This window comes from Homalodisca vitripennis, unplaced genomic scaffold (genome assembly GCF_021130785.1).
Source record: "Homalodisca vitripennis isolate AUS2020 unplaced genomic scaffold, UT_GWSS_2.1 ScUCBcl_2241;HRSCAF=6794, whole genome shotgun sequence".
NCBI lineage: Eukaryota > Metazoa > Arthropoda > Insecta > Hemiptera > Cicadellidae > Homalodisca > Homalodisca vitripennis.
In genome coordinates this window covers 1-16,529 of record NW_025778358.1, presented here as the reverse complement: position 1 = coordinate 16,529, position 16,529 = coordinate 1, and the positions used below count along the sequence as shown (strand labels likewise).

General features: G+C 36.5%; 1 protein-coding gene across 1 annotated transcript; it reads left to right on the top strand.

Annotated features, from left to right (window-relative positions):
- Positions 1-8,216: 8,216 nt before the first annotated feature.
- LOC124371909 (beta-alanine transporter-like) lies at positions 8,217-16,172 on the top strand (the record flags this gene model as incomplete). The annotated part of the gene is given in 9 exon segments (XM_046830277.1): positions 8,217-8,404; positions 10,356-10,613; positions 10,718-10,912; positions 13,164-13,267; positions 13,786-13,940; positions 14,076-14,244; positions 14,854-14,959; positions 14,961-15,002; positions 15,905-16,172. Coding segments are annotated over 9 exon segments (1,447 nt in total), but the record flags the coding sequence as incomplete, so codon positions are not given.
- Positions 16,173-16,529: the final 357 nt, after the last annotated feature.

Below are 16,529 nucleotides of genomic sequence, written 5' to 3'. Positions count from 1 at the left end.
ACTACACGATATGAACTATGGCTCTCAAACTAATGTGTTCTCTACGTCCGGTCTATCCTGGAGACTACACGATATGAACTATGGCTCTCAAACTAATGTGTTCTCTACGTCCGGTCTATCCTGGAGACTACACGATATGAACTATGGCTCTCAAACTAATGTGTTCTCTACGTCCGGTCTATCCTGGAGACTACACGATATGAACTATGGCTCTCAAACTAATGTGTTCTCTACGTCCGGTCTATCCTGGAGACTACACGATATGAACTATGGCTCTCAAACTAATGTGTTCTCTACGTCCGGTCTATCCTGGAGACTACACGATATGAACTATGGCTCTCAAACTAATGTGTTCTCTACGTCCGGTCTATCCTGGAGACTACACGATATGAACTATGGCTCTCAAACTAATGTGTTCTCTACGTCCGGTCTATCCTGGAGACTACACGATATGAACTATGGCTCTCAAACTAATGTGTTCTCTAACGTCCGGTCTATCCTGGAGACTACACGATATGAACTATGGCTCTCAAACTAATGTGTTCTCTACGTCCGGTCTATCCTGGAGACTACACGATATGAACTATGGCTCTCAAACTAATGTGTTCTCTACGTCCGGTCTATCCTGGAGACTACACGATATGAACTATGGCTCTCAAACTAATGTGTTCTCTACGTCCGGTCTATCCTGGAGACTACACGATATGAACTATGGCTCTCAAACTAATGTGTTCTCTACGTCCGGTCTATCCTGGAGACTACACGATATGAACTATGGCTCTCAAACTAATGTGTTCTCTACGTCCGGTCTATCCTGGAGACTACACGATATGAACTATGGCTCTCAAACTAATGTGTTCTCTACGTCCGGTCTATCCTGGAGACTACACGATATGAACTATGGCTCTCAAACTAATGTGTTCTCTACGTCCGGTCTATCCTGGAGACTACACGATATGAACTATGGCTCTCAAACTAATGTGTTCTCTACGTCCGGTCTACGTAAATTACGTACATATACAACTGTAAAAATGTAAATTCAAAAACAATATGAGTAATATGATTTTACTCTCTTCATTTAAGGAACCTTATGCCACTTTTGGAATTTGAGTATAGTAAAGAAGTAACATACTCGTAAACGGTTCCCCACTAATGTAGTCAACATAGCCATAATATATTCTGTGATCCCACTCTGAAAAGTCTCATATACAAAACCATCTCACTGTAATCGTTACTGTATTATTAACGTTTTATATTCTCCGGAAGTATAATTTACCTGATTTTACAAGAACAAGGTTGGGTAACATTCCCTTCTTGTCTTATAAGCTAGAGCTCCGGCCACCAGTGCGGAACTTGTTAACAGAATCCCCAAATACGTAACAGAATACAATTCTAGAGCGTCTGATCACACAAATATCTGAGAGAGCAATCAAATATTAAAGACCTATATAAAGTTTTGGGTGTTTTGGTATGGCTTTCAAAAAAGACCCACGCAGTCTCTTTAACTCTGTACTAATCCATATGACGTATAAATGTACGCACAAACAAATAAATGACAGTGGAAAGTTCCCGAGGGATTACCGGGGTAAATACTGCTGACGATTCTCCCCGAGACATTTCAAAAACAGCGACAGCATCAATCAACTCATGACACTATCAGAGGCGCTGCTCGCTCGACCGCAGTCGTGTATGTGGTGTTTATATAGACACTGACTGGTGTTTACTCCACACACTAGATACGTTATTTCTACACGTTTTGCAGCTGTCATAATCACGTTGTTTGTGTATGTGTGAAATTACTTTTACAACTTTATTTTGGGGAATAGTTAAGTTTAAACTTCAGGTTATTCGTTTAGTTATTTTTGTTATTACTTGTTGAACTTCGCCTACAAAAACTTATTTGTATTTGTACTTTGTTTCAGAAGATGTTTTATTCGTATAGAGAAAGTAAAATGAACTCTAATTACTTATTTATCGCCAACATTGAAAAAGAGGCATGATTTGCAGACAACAATATTACATATATTATATTATATATTTTATAACTTTATTATAAATATTATACAAAAAATATTGAGACGGGTTCTGACTCATACACTATTTCCATCTTCGACACCAGGTTATATTTCTCCAAAATCATTGGTCTCCCAGAATCTGTTTGACGGGAGTCTTAAATTTCTTGAATTTTGAGTGAGTTTGGCAGATTATAGAATCGTACATCACTGCCTGCGAGGGCAAGTGTTCGAAGGCTACCGTCCTGTGCCTGACAGTACGGAGATTATCCCTGCCTCTGGTGTTGTGACTGTGAACGTCTTGGCTCCGTGGTAAGGCACATTTAGACAAGCAAAATGACACAGTTTCAAGGATGTAGAGGCAGGGTTAAGCCAATATCTGCAACTCTTTGAGCGCATGTCTGCATGACTCTCTTCTTTTCAATTTGGTGGTAATTCAGACAACCTTTCTTTTGAGTCGAAATACAGTAAACCCATAAAATCTGCACATCCGCCCCAGAGCGTTACTCCATATGTATGGTAGAGGAAGATGAATCCATAATACGCTGTCATCAGTACCTGAGCTGGACAGTATTCGGAGAGACTCCTGAAGGGAAAGATTGCAGACGACACTTTTGAGCAGACTGCAATCAAATTGGTCACTGAAAGTGAACTCCGGTAGTCAACCACAGGAGTATCTTGACTGATTGTACTACCTTCTTCAACTTCTATAGTCATGAAAGTCAAATATAACGCTTTGACTAATATTCATTATACTAACTAAGGTTTGTTTACAATACTTTTCTGGTTTTCCTCCTTTTCCAATGATAGGAGGAAAAGGCAACTCAAATAGTTCCAACCTCCAATTTGTAATCCATTTGGCCGAATGACGCAAAAAATACGATATCGTATAAAATGTGTTTCCTACCCGAATACACAATTTTATCGTTTACAATTTTGAATTTCAGTGTGGGAAAACATCCTTTAAAGCCACAACTGCTGAAATAATTATTCAGTGAACAACCCTATACTACTATTGTATGGAACAATACAATAATGTTTTCCAAAAAAGCTCTTTATTTATAGTACAAAACAAAAATTAAATCTGTTTTGTAAAAGCTATTAGTTTCCTAATAAATAACTTTAAAAACTTTTAATTTGTATTATTAAAATGTTAAGATTGGATAGAGATTCATTGAACAATCGCTATACTACAAATGTATGGAAAATACATTTTCCAGAAAAATGCTCTTTATTTATAGGATAACACTAAAATTTAAATCTGTTTCATAGACACTACTATTTGCCTAGTAATTAAATCTAAAAACTTTTCATTTGCATTATTAAAAAGTTCAGATTTTTTATTTAGCTCCTTAAGCACACACAGCCTTATTAGTTCACAAATTAACATTTTCATTTTATAGTGTTCCTATATTGTATGATTCTGTATTGAATCATTCACGAACGTTTTCTGGATCAATGGTGCATATTGTACTCAATGGTATACTTTATTTAACATTAATGTACTTTTCTAATACCATCGATATAAAGGTACCATTTCATTTCAAACAGTTTAAAATTAAAATGGAAACAGTTCTTTTACATTAACCAGCCAATGATTGTTACACACTAACACACTCATAACTTTTCAACTGGTATGAAGTTCATTGCCGCTATAAACTTACAAGGAAAACATACTTTATCAATAATTGACTTGCTTCTACAGACATTACGTAACTTGACTAATTGCTGCACGGGAGTCAAATTGTATTCATACTATAATAAAGTGGTAGTTTCCTTGTGTCCATATTTTTCCTGGAATTTCTGTAACTTCATTATTATATACGTCAAATACGAGTTTTCAGTTGCTTGTAGAGAGTATCGATAGTTGATAATTTACTGCAAAGTAATTGATTGACAGTAAGTTGCTGAATGCCATGATGGGTTGAAAATACGATCTTAAAAAATACAAAATTGGCAGGACTGGCTAAGGATCATTGTAAATTTTATATAGTAAAAGGTGATCCATCATTTCCATCTATTTCGAGACTTTTTTAAAACCTACAATACGTTCTATAGAACCAAACATGTTCTATAGAATAGATCTCACATATTACGGTTGATGTGCTATATCTTAGAGCCGTTCACTGTTTGAGAAGATCCAAGAATTGCACCCTTAACATAACCTCAAAATGACCTGCACCTTAGTATAACCTCAAAATTACCAGCATCTTAGTATAACCTCAAAATGACCTGCACCTTAACACAACCTCAAAATTACCCGCATCTTAGTACAACCTCAAAATTACCTGCACCTTAACACAACCTCAAAATTATCTGCACCTTAGTATAACTTCAAAATTACTCGCACCCTAGCATAACCTCAAAATTACCCGCATCTTAGTATAACCTCAAAATTAACTGCACCTTAACACAACTTCAAAATTGCCTGCACCCTAGCATAATCTCAAAGTTACCTGCGTCTTAACATAACCTCAAAATTACCTGCACCTTAGTATAACCTCAAAATTACCTGCATCTTAACATAACCTCAAAATCACCTGCACCTTAGCCTACGGTAAGGCTGCGGCTCTTTATACAACAACTCATCAACTCATCTGGATTTCTTCCACGATTCTGTAACATCGTTCAGAAGGAAAGTGATTGCTCTGTGTGACGTTACCTAATCCTGGGGCCGTCGACTCCCCTCATTATAGTGCCAGTGCCTCCTCTTCAGTTTCTGTTTTAAGTTCTGTTCGTTTGTTGTTTATTTTATTTTTATTTGTTATGGTATTTATAGTCTTTCTGTTAGTTATATCAATTGAAATAGTAGATATTTTAACTGTTCACTTAAGCTCTATTTTTGTTATTGTTACCTGATATTTCTATTGTTGTTAGTATATATATATAGTTTGTTCTTAGTTATTATAAAAACTGCAGCCCCATACACTGTCGACTCATTCCCACTCTAGTTTATCCTACTGTTGTCTTAGATTATTTACTGATGTTAGTCCTTTTTATATAGTTTATTTACTGTTTTTTTCTTCATAGTATTTAACTAATTGTTGTTGTTTCTTATTTTAATACCTCTTCTTAGGCTATATGTTCTATGTCCTATTGCTATAAAGTTAGCCTTACAATATCCTGTCTTGTACAGATGTTGCCTGTGTTGTTTGCTGGCCATGCCTCCTTGTTGTATGTTACTATTTGCTCTCTGTCTTGTTAGCTCCTAAGAAAACATTAGTACATCTTGTCCATAACTATTTTTTGTATTTATTTATAAAATTGGCGTTTGCCGTCGAAATAAATAAATAAACAATTTCGATTCTCGGAGAGGCCAACTATGACATCAGCATACGGTATTTTCGTACCACTGTGTATTATATATCTAAATTATATCGTTCCCAACCAAGACTAAGAAGTGTTACTTGGAGCTGTAGTGAGAATAGACGGTCAGCTCCCAAGTTAAACTGTCAATTGTTTTCCTGGTCACTGATTGGACATTAAACAGTTACAAGTCTTCACAGAATATCTGCACTTATGTTGTAAACTATTTGTCTATTATTTTTACTCATATGTTTTTAGTATACATTGCATAGAAGTAACAAGAAAACAGTAGCAATAAAAGTGCAGTATTCAATTTAATACTACCCAAATGTATTACATTTTTCAAAGTCGCCTTTACAAGACATACTCTTTTAAAGATAACAGCCAAATTATAGTGAATCAAATACAAATATTTTAAACTTTCAAAAACGTCTATAAAACGTATTATCTTTATCAATTGATTTTTTCGAATAATTTGGGAGATAAAAGTTGACCAAAAATAAGTTTGACTGACTGATTAGTGGAGTCCTTAGACTAACTAAAATGCTAAAAAGTTAGTAGCATTTCATCCCTTTGACTTGGGATGAATAAATGAAACATCACATATTTTTATAAATGATTATTTGAATTGAAAAAGAAAATAACATACTTTAAGTAAAATCGACCCATCTCCACTTGACTATCGTAACGAATCTTTCACAATACAAAACATATTATTAACTGAATTCATAATAAATAAAAGTGTATCGAGTGTAGAATGGGAAGATGTAAATGATGAAAAGCTGTTGTGGTCAGTGACGGCTGACGGCCGCTGTTTCCCCTCTCGCACATTTCGTAATTTCCCTTGTGGGTTGGCGACTGCTTTACTTTTACGAAACGAATCACAAACATGAATAAAGCGAGTCAAATGTTCCGTGTCTGCCAGGAACTTTTGTCTGTACTGGAAACGAAAGTCAAGTAGAGTATAATCCAAACAATCCCATCACTCAGGTACCGGACATTGTGAAGCGATCTTTGCCGACTTACTGAACACAATTTTATAAAACATTATATCACTATAAGTGTGTACCTAGTGTTTCTTTAGGATATGTTTTAATACTAAAATTAGACAAAATGTTCAAGTTGACGTTGTGAGAATAAACGAGTAATCGAACAAAGAATTGTCATGTTTAAGTTAAAACATATTAGTAAAATAATTTTCAACTGAAAACTTGTTTTTATCTCTTTTCACTCAAAAAACTAATAACAAGTTACATAAGTTCATATAATTGCAACAGAGACACCGTTAGTTAATGTGGCTAAAATATATGTTTCGTATTTATCCCAAAACACGTATCATCCACAGGTTTACAAAAGGAAGACACTTTTAATTTATGTTCATGAATGTCAACTTTTAAATACTCAATAAAACATGTGTAATTCATAACGTATTACATCGTGTCCAATGACATTGCGATAGAAAGAGAGTTTCGCCATATACTTGTACTTTGTTTTGGTATTTCGAATAGTCGAAAGAAAAACATATCTATAATCATCTAGAAGTGACATTGACTATTAAATTGTTATTAATGTAGGAACGACGACAGTCTAATGTCCGATATGTGCTACTTGCCCACTTGTTGAAGTAATAACACTATTATAATGTCAGTGGCTATAACGGGACAAGACAACGTTGACCTCAGTGCATGGATTACCGAGCAGGTACCAGTCAGGCCCACGTCTGATGCCGAGTGTCCTCGGTGTCCCTTCGCCCTGCACCGACTTCCGGTTTGACAGTCACGCAGAAAGACGCCATTGAACTGTCAGAAGGCATTAAGAGACAAATCAATGTTTGGTATATCGTGTACAGAACAGGCTACAATATGCTTACTACTTTTATCAATATGCTACCGTATGATACTAACTGTCCTTGGTCTGTCTTTTGCCCACCATCGACTTCCGGTTTGTCAGTCTCACAGTAATGGCTCCATTGTTCTGCCAGCAGGAATGACGGCCGTTGAGGCCGCTAGCATGTATGTGCCAGTTTGCTCAATGTTCTATTTAATATGCAAGAAATCTCGTTACCCTTTCGTTCAATATCGACTTCCGGTTTGTCAGTCTCACAGTAATGGCTCCATTGTTCTGCCAGCAGGAATGGCTCACAGTATGTGCCAGTTTGCTCATGTTCTATTTAATATGCTGGCCAGTCTCACAGTTTCTGCCAGCAGGAATGGCGGCGTTGAGGCCGCTAGCATGTATGTGCCAGTTTGCTCAATGTTCTATTTAATATGCAAGAAATCTCGTTACCCTTTCGTTCAAATACTCGACTTTCCGGTTTGTCAGTCTCACAGTAATGGGCTCCATTGTTCTGCCATGGCGGCCGTTGAGGCCGCTAGCATGTATGTGCCAGTTTGCTCAATGTTCTATTTAATATGCAAGAAATCTCGTTACCCTTTCGTTCAATATCGACTTCCGGTTTGTCAGTCTCACAGTAATGGCTCCATTGTTCTGCCAGCAGGAATGGCGGCCGTTGAGGCCGCTAGCATGTATGTGCCAGTTTGCTCAATGTTCTATTTAATATGCAAGAAATCTCGTTACCCTTTCGTTCAATATCGACTTCCGGTTTGTCAGTCTCACAGTAATGGCTCCATTGTTCTGCCAGCAGGAATGGCGGCCGTTGAGGCCGCTAGCATGTATGTGCCAGTTTGCTCAATGTTCTATTTAATATGCAAGAAATCTCGTTACCCTTTCGTTCAATATCGACTTCCGGTTTGTCAGTCTCACAGTAATGGCTCCATTGTTCTGCCAGCAGGAATGGCGGCCGTTGAGGCCGCTAGCATGTATGTGCCAGTTTGCTCAATGTTCTATTTAATATGCAAGAAATCTCGTTACCCTTTCGTTCAATATCGACTTCCGGTTTGTCAGTCTCACAGTAATTCTTTATTCTGTCAGCAGGTATGGGACAAAATGACGCCCAATGGGGTCGCTACCACGCAGGTGCCAGTGTGCTCATGGCTCTACTCAAAATGCCAGCCGCCTGGTACCAGCTGTCCTTACTCTTCCTGTCACCTAACATCAACTTCCGGTGTGCCATACCTTCAAATGAAGTAAGTTTTACATTAGTTCTAAATAGTTTTTAATTTTTATTTGTATGTTACATATTTCAAAAACATAAAGATAAGTATGACTGAGATCGTTTGTGATTTCTACACGGATTGGTTCTAAAATATGTGGAGAATAGTGAACAAGAGGTTGCTAAAATCGCATCATAAAAAGTACAATAGGAAGGGGTAGGTGGACAGATTGCTCTGAAGGCTACGAATGTAATTTTTTTCTAAATTGGAGTTTAAACAGTGAGCAGCAAGGCCTTCACATGTTCACGCATGTGTTAGTTTGGGGAAATGGTTATTGAGCAATGGAGGAGGTGTAGCTGGATTAGCTGCTCTGCAAACTCTGCATGGAATCCAAGGGTTACGGGTTTGTACGGTTTTTATAGTTCACTCTCTTGAGTGACGTTACCTAAAGAAAGCCCGTCACAACTGTACGTAGACAAGACGAGATGCTCGTCTAAATTCCGAGAAGTAATTGGTGGCGAGCCGCGGCCAATCACTAAGCGGACTTGACCCCGACAATTGCCGACTTGTTTGCCAATCACCACTTGACTCCTGCAAACCCTGCCACTGTTGAGTCGCACCCGCCAATTGTCCAGCAGCGCCCGCCCGTTCCACGCTCAATGCTCAATGCTCAATTCTCAGCTGATTCACAATTCTCACGTGCTTGAGCATTGAGTTGCAAAGCTTCATCCCGACCTTCTTCTTCTTCTTCTTCTTCAAGCATCACCTTTCTGTATAACTTGTAGTGATGTAAGGATTGTATGTAGTGGATCTAAACTGCAGTTTCAGATGCATTAGGCAGTTTAGAATGTTACAAAATATCAAATGATGAAACAACTATTGTAAAAATATTTATGATCACTGAATTTTGTAATGATTCTGAAAACAGGAAAGGATTATAAGGATTCTAAAGGGCAATAATCATAATATACATATGAAGCAATTGGCAGTTTCCACAGAAAATATCATAACACATATTGTAGATAAAAGTTTATTAAGGCTTGTTTATTAAGTTTATCTTTATTATTTGACAGTTAATATTTTTTACATAATTATTGCATTATATTTTTGAATCTAGCTTATTGTTGGATCAAGAATTTCGGAATTTTTATATTTATTATTCTAAATTTTGTGCTTGCTAGAGATCGTTACAGGTTTGTTCTTGGTGGAAGCACTGCAGTTCCAGGTCGCTATTACAAATTTCAATCAAAGGAGGCACTACTCCAATGACCTGGTCCTAAAAATATTTCATTAAGATTCCAACACTTCGTCTACTATGACAAATAATAGCAACCAAGATCGCCACTGGAAAAATTTATATAAATAATCCATTTCATGATTAAGTTATTTTAAACCCAACAGGGTTTCTGGCTGGTTTATACCTTCCAGTTGAACCTACACTGGGCACAGCAGAACTGATGTGTCACTTAAATCTGGGCAACCTTATGGATCTCCAGGAGTGACACATCACTAACTGCAAATGTCGAGATTCTGGGGTGCAAGGGTAATTCGATAGGTCTAGTCTACTGCGGGATATGACTGTTGGAGTTGGTGAGGTTCGTTCTCTAAGTATCAGAGGTTCTTGCTAGCCTCAACAAGGGTGTGCCTCTCCCTGCCTGCTTTGAGGCTGGAGCGGAGGTTGGAGAGGCTGGTTCAGAGCTGGCCTCCCCTTCTCCAGGAGGGACATGACTTTGAGATTAGTGCCCTAATTCTTCCTCATGGATCTCGATAGAAGGCGGCCCCTACCTATAGTAATCTTACCAATCCTGAATATCCTGTCACTCCGGAAGCAGTGCTAAGGTTCTTATAGAACTAAGTGCAGTTTATAAGCTTCTTGTCCTAAGAGAAAAAAAAGTTATTTGAAGGTCCAAGAAGAATAATTAAACAAACTCTTGATTTCTGCAATACAAAATATCTAATCAAAACTTAATGAATTTTGTTCCAGAGTAGACCGATATCCAACCTGTCAAGATCTTCCTGGGACGACTCCTGCAGCTACAGGGACCAAGGAGGAACTCCACACTCCTGTGACCTCTGGCAGTATGACACATCGGAGCTCAGCAACACAGTCAACATGATGGTAGGGTCTAACTTCAACATCATGGTAGGGTTTAACAGCAACACAGTCAACATGATGGTAGGGTCTAACAGCAACACAGTGAACATGATGGTAGGGTCTAACAGCAACACAGTGAACATGATGGTAAGGGTCTAACAGCAACACAGTCAACATGATGGTAGGGTCTAACAGCAACACAGTCAACATGATGGTAGGGTCTAACAGCAACACAGTCAACATGATGGTAGGGTCTAACAGCAACACAGTCAAACATGATGGTAGGGTCTAACAGCAACACAGTCAACATGATGGTAGGGTCTAACAGCAACACAGTCAACATGATGGTAGGGTCTAACAGCAACACAGTCAACATGATGGTAGGGTCTAACAGCAACACAGTCAACATGATGGTAGGGTCTAACAGCAACACAGTCAACATGATGGTAGGGTCTAACAGCAACACAGTCAACATGATTGAAAGTTTTATGGAGCCCTCTCCAGAGTTGACTTTTCAGATTCAACTTAAAGAACCCGGTTTACATTTCTGTCTTATTATGCATTGCCAAATTACAAATTTTCTTAAATTTACTTTTGTTATATATTTTTTAAATCTACTAAATCGCTTATTCTTATCACTGGAAGTGGCTATGAACTTTACAATTTATTTTCAACTTTAAATAAAAGACACGACAATGCAAACAGCAAGTTTACTAAGTATGTGACGTTTCACGCAGATACCTTCTCAGCACAAATAAGAATTGTTTATCTTATTTCCTACAGTGTGCTTTTCTGCTATCTTATAAGAAGACATTGCCAAACAAAGTAAATCTACATTGTACTCTTAAGTTTAAAATAGTAGAAGTGTTTTATGGTGGTGATAACCAGAGCTGTTAGTTCTTGACGTTTCTGTGTTTGTTTTACCTTAAACGTTTTCAGGAGACCCATAAATAGAAATGAATTAAGACAGATCTTCTCTACTGTACACATTTGTAGTAACAAAACACTTGTTTATTGCAGTTTGTAATGTATTTATCATATAGTAAATTGAATGCATACTTTTTAATTTATTTTACTTATCATAAATTGTTACTTTGCCTCCACAACATGTGACAAGTCTATACAGAATAAAACAACAAGGTCATTAATTGTACTGAATTAACAAATAAACTAAAAATACCCTTGTCTAGCAACTCAACCAGTTAAAATGACTATGAAATTTAATTAAATTTTAAAGATTCACACAGTTTATTCACACAGGTTATAGTGTTAGTACCTATATCAATAAACACACACATACACATATTCAAATAGTTTTATTTAAAATTAGTTGATTTGATAAAAAAAACTGTTAATTTCAGCCTGTCTGACAAATTCTGTGAGACAATTCTCATTTTTAGGTTGTCAAGTAACTTATTATTAAGGGATCCTTTTTTTAAAAGAATTAATCTACCAATTAGATGTCATTATTGCTTTTATCTTCCTACAAATAAGTTAATTATCTTGATTTTTGCAAAAAAAGAGAGTTGTTGATACAAATTTTTTAAATTTCGAGGATTAAAAGCAGAGAAATTGATAAAGTATATTGTATTTTTAAATATACCTTGCATGAAAGGTCTGTAACTTAATTTAAATATTACTAGTTCGGTAAGTTAAAATGTTTGTTTTGGCAGTACACAATTCAAAGCAATTTTTTCAAACTAATTAAATAGTAACACATATCAGAGATGCATTACTGTGCAGAATATTTTAGACTAGTGTAGTATTTTTCTTGTATGAATAAATGTCAGAAAATAAAACTATTTCAGGCTTTACGGGGTAAATAATTTATAAATAATAAAAATAATAGTGGGCCCAAACTTCAACCATGTGGAACACCTAATTATATCTAGTTTAATCAAGACTAACATACTTATAACAGTGCTGTTCAGAGTTTATCACCATGTGTATTAAGATGTATAGAATCCCATATATAATTTCTATGTAACTAAGTTTTATTATTAGTTATGTGGGATTAATATAAAAAGATTTTAAAAAAGGTATGAGTAATAATTCTTAATATTTTTTATGTAATAGTTGCATTAACACTATATTTAAGTTTAATATTTTAAGTTTAAAAAATTATGTTCTATAATACTATAAACTTTACGACATAGACTCTTCATTAAATGAGTATTTTCCTTAAAATTAAAGCAAGTGCATCGTGTTAGAATTGAAAGTCATAAAATGACAAAAAACAGAGAACCTGATGTCATTATGGTGATTTATGACCTATGATGCCTCCTAAACTGTTCCAAGAGCCAGCAAGGTATTACATAGTCATGTCTTGATGGCAAACGACAACAGAATTGACAACATCTACTGAGACAACAACCACATTATCATAAACATGACGACTCAAGAGGTTGAAATGGAGCCTAGTTGTAATTTATGGGAGACCTGTTGAATGTTTCAGACACGTTATACTGTACAATACTGAATTCAAATTTCTGAATAAGATGCAGTGCATAAAACATATGGGACGACACTAATAATATTATTCTTCAAGTTATTAATGCTAAGCAATGCACATCAACATGGGGCAATATAATATGTTCTTCTACCCATTCAACCAGTAAGGCTCTTCAGTTTCTAAGGGGACTATCCGTGAGGAGTTGGTGGAAATTTCAAAGTATAAACTTTGGTTATATTTTCCAGTGGAACCTGGTGTGTGATCGAGAGCTGCTAGCTACGTGGGCCCAGTTCTCGTTTATGTGTGGCGTCTTCTCTGGGAATGTCATTGGAGGATTCTTGGCTGACAGGTTATGCTCTTCAACATACTGATTATTATTTTAATATGTAAGACATATGAAGAACTAATTATCTATCAAATTTAACATGTTTTAGGACCATCTCAATTTAGTGACCTCTACCAAAAGTAGCACAGTTGGAGATTAGTTTGTCTCTTATAATTAAGTCCTCAATCATTTTGAAGAATGATGATTATGCTTTTAGGATCTATATTTATTTATATTATTTATCCACAAACTGAGTTTCTCACGAATTTCCACTAGTTTCAGTGTGAATTTCACAGTACTAAAGACTATGTTTGGGATTATTTAAGAGTAACGAATAAAAAAGACTTTGCTCATTTAGTAAAATAAATTTTGTATGCAGAAAGTGTTTCTAAAACTGTTGGTTCAATTTGTTTTTATCCACATAGAAAATATGTTGAAATTGGACTGGAATGATGCAGGTAAATTACACAGGTTATCATACTGTGACCAATACCACATCAGTTTACAGAGAATATGAGTTGATGATGAGTTGTGTCAGCCAGGGTAGGGCGCAAGCCTGTTCTGGTATTTGCGGTCTTACTACAACCCCTCATGAGTGCCGTAGTCGCAGTGGTGCCGTGGTTCTCCCTCTTCCTCCTCTTCAGGTTCCTGTTGGGGTTAGCTCTTGGAGGCACCATTGTCATCAGCTTCCTTCTAGGTCAGTATCACCTATTTTGTCTGTCTTATGTTTATTGCTTTAAATTATTTCATGGCACATGTAATTTAGTTTATAAAAAAGTATTTGTTTATTAAACATTCCTCAAATGACATAACAAATCTGAAACTACTGCAGGTGGTGAGCTTGGAGCTGGACCATGGAGGCCAGCAATCACAATCCTTCATCAAGTTCCGTTTGGCATGGGTCAGACTCTCCTCGCCTTGGCCGCTTACTTCCTCCGCGACTGGAGGGAACTTCAGATGGCTCTCTCTGTTTTCTGTCTCATCTTTCTACCGTACTGTTGGTAAATAAACAGTTCAATCTCATTTTATCAGATGACCTATGAACCTAATTCTGTTCTCCTTAGAATTTAAAAATCTTGAACACAAAAAGGCCAGATTTTTAATGCTGATGTCATTTTTGAATGAAAAGTTGACTCCAAATGACAAATAAATAAAAACATTAAATATGTCTTTTATAGTGATATTTAAATAAGGCATAGGCATTTCAGTGTATCCTGTCTATCTGTAGAAAATATAAAATCAACATTCACAAATTGCGTACTTACTGCCTTACTTTGTTTACTTGCCAGTGCAGGCAGTATTCTCTTTGCCCAAATTATTATATAATCTAGAATTCTTCACCAGGAAGTATTCTTTTTATTACATACTTGTAACTAATAAAGAAATAGGCTGGTAACTATTTTCTTGTAGTATGGCATAAAAAATAGTTTAGTTTAAATTGTATAAATGGATGTTACTGCATGCATTAGTGTAAGTTTATAATACACTCCTATCAAATTCATTCAGTAAAAGTTAAAAAAAGTTTATGAAAATGTTTAGCAAATCCTGAAACACCAAATGCTTTTGTAATATAGTGTTTTTAAAATAATGGCAATTTGTTTAATGGTCAGGTTGGTGGAAGAGTCACCTAAGTGGCTGATGGCGACAGGACAACAGAAGCGAGCTGAGCGAGTGATGGAGGTAATCCGTCGGAGGAATGGAGTCCCCCAAGCAGCTGACCACTGAGATGCTCCCCATGACGGAGAAAAATAAAGTCCAGGTATTGTTGCTGGTGCTGGCATAAACACTTTTAGCCCTTTCTTAAAGTGTAGCCCTAGCCTGCTTGCTGCATAGATCTAAGACCTTGAGAAGTTTGTAGGCCTGGCTCCAGATAAATTATCAGAAAACAACAATGAACTTGAATTTGATACTATAAATACAGTAGCAAAATTTACAACCAACCCATACAGTAAAATAAACCAGTTAACTACTTATATATCTCCCAATCAGAACATATGTAAGCCCTCTTCAAGCTTGCATTGCACGACCATCTAGAACTTGGCCAGAACCATCCTATGGTAAGCTTTTGTCTGTGATAAGAATGATAATAAAACATTTTGCCAGAGTGGAACATTGCAAACTTTGGTGATGTATCCTGACCAACACTTTGAAAAAACTTTTGTTAATGGCTTCATTTTCACTATCTAAATATTTTTCCATTGAGAAGCAACTAATTAGGTAGTTGAATTAATCACCCATGGTCATCCATCATTCATTATCACAGGATAGACACTACAATGTAAATCCTACATGTTGTTTTATGTGGCAAAACAAAGGAATTAGCTGAGCATAGCATATTGGACTATGAGGTACAAAATGAGGGAGGATAATAGTCTTGGTGCTCAGTACAGGCTACTGTTAGAGATGAAATTACAAGTATTATTAGTTGTAATGTCTTTCCTTTACTTAAGGATACAGGAGATTGGCCTCTAATTTTAAGTTTTAAGGGTATAACCAAGAGCCTAAGGCTGATGTTTACAAAATGACCAAGAGATCTAATAACGTGTCCAACAGTAATGAAGATCTAACATAGAGTTAAGTAAGTATTAGCTAAGGAAAAGTTTTGCTTTCATTTCTGAGATGAATTATTCAAATTTTCCCTAAGTTGATATTTTGTTCCAGATTGTGAAGGCTGACAATGAGAAGCTCAACAATAATGGCGGAGTCGGCTTCTGTGATCTGTTCCGCACGCCTAGACTGCGCCACTACACCCTGGCTGTCTGGCTCATGTGGTACTGTGCCGGCCTCAGCTTCTTCACCATGAATGCCTACCAGACACAACTGGGAGGCAACACTTTTGTCAACGTCGGTGTTGGAGGTTCGTCACTTTCCAGATACACGCTAGAATGTCAAAAACATAGCCTGTTGTCTGGGGTTACTACATCCAATAGTTAGAGTACTCCTCTCCTACAGCCACACCTTCTTTCAGTGCTCTTCTCGCTTCATACTTTTTTTATTATTTATGTCTTCAAATCTTGATGGTTACAAGTAATTTACATTTTTGGGAATAAATAAAAATCATTAGTCATGACTGTTGGCAGACTGATAAAGTTGTTTTTCATCATGTTTTTACCAAGCAATGGACAATATTGGATGAATAAGCCAGTATTTGAATTTCCACATCTCAGGGCATTTTCATCGCTCCATGTTGATTTCTATTTAAACTCCAGTTTGTACAGTCTAAAATATTATCTGTAACTTTTAATGAATAAAAAAAAAATTTTTTGTTGGTTTATGCAGGAACACA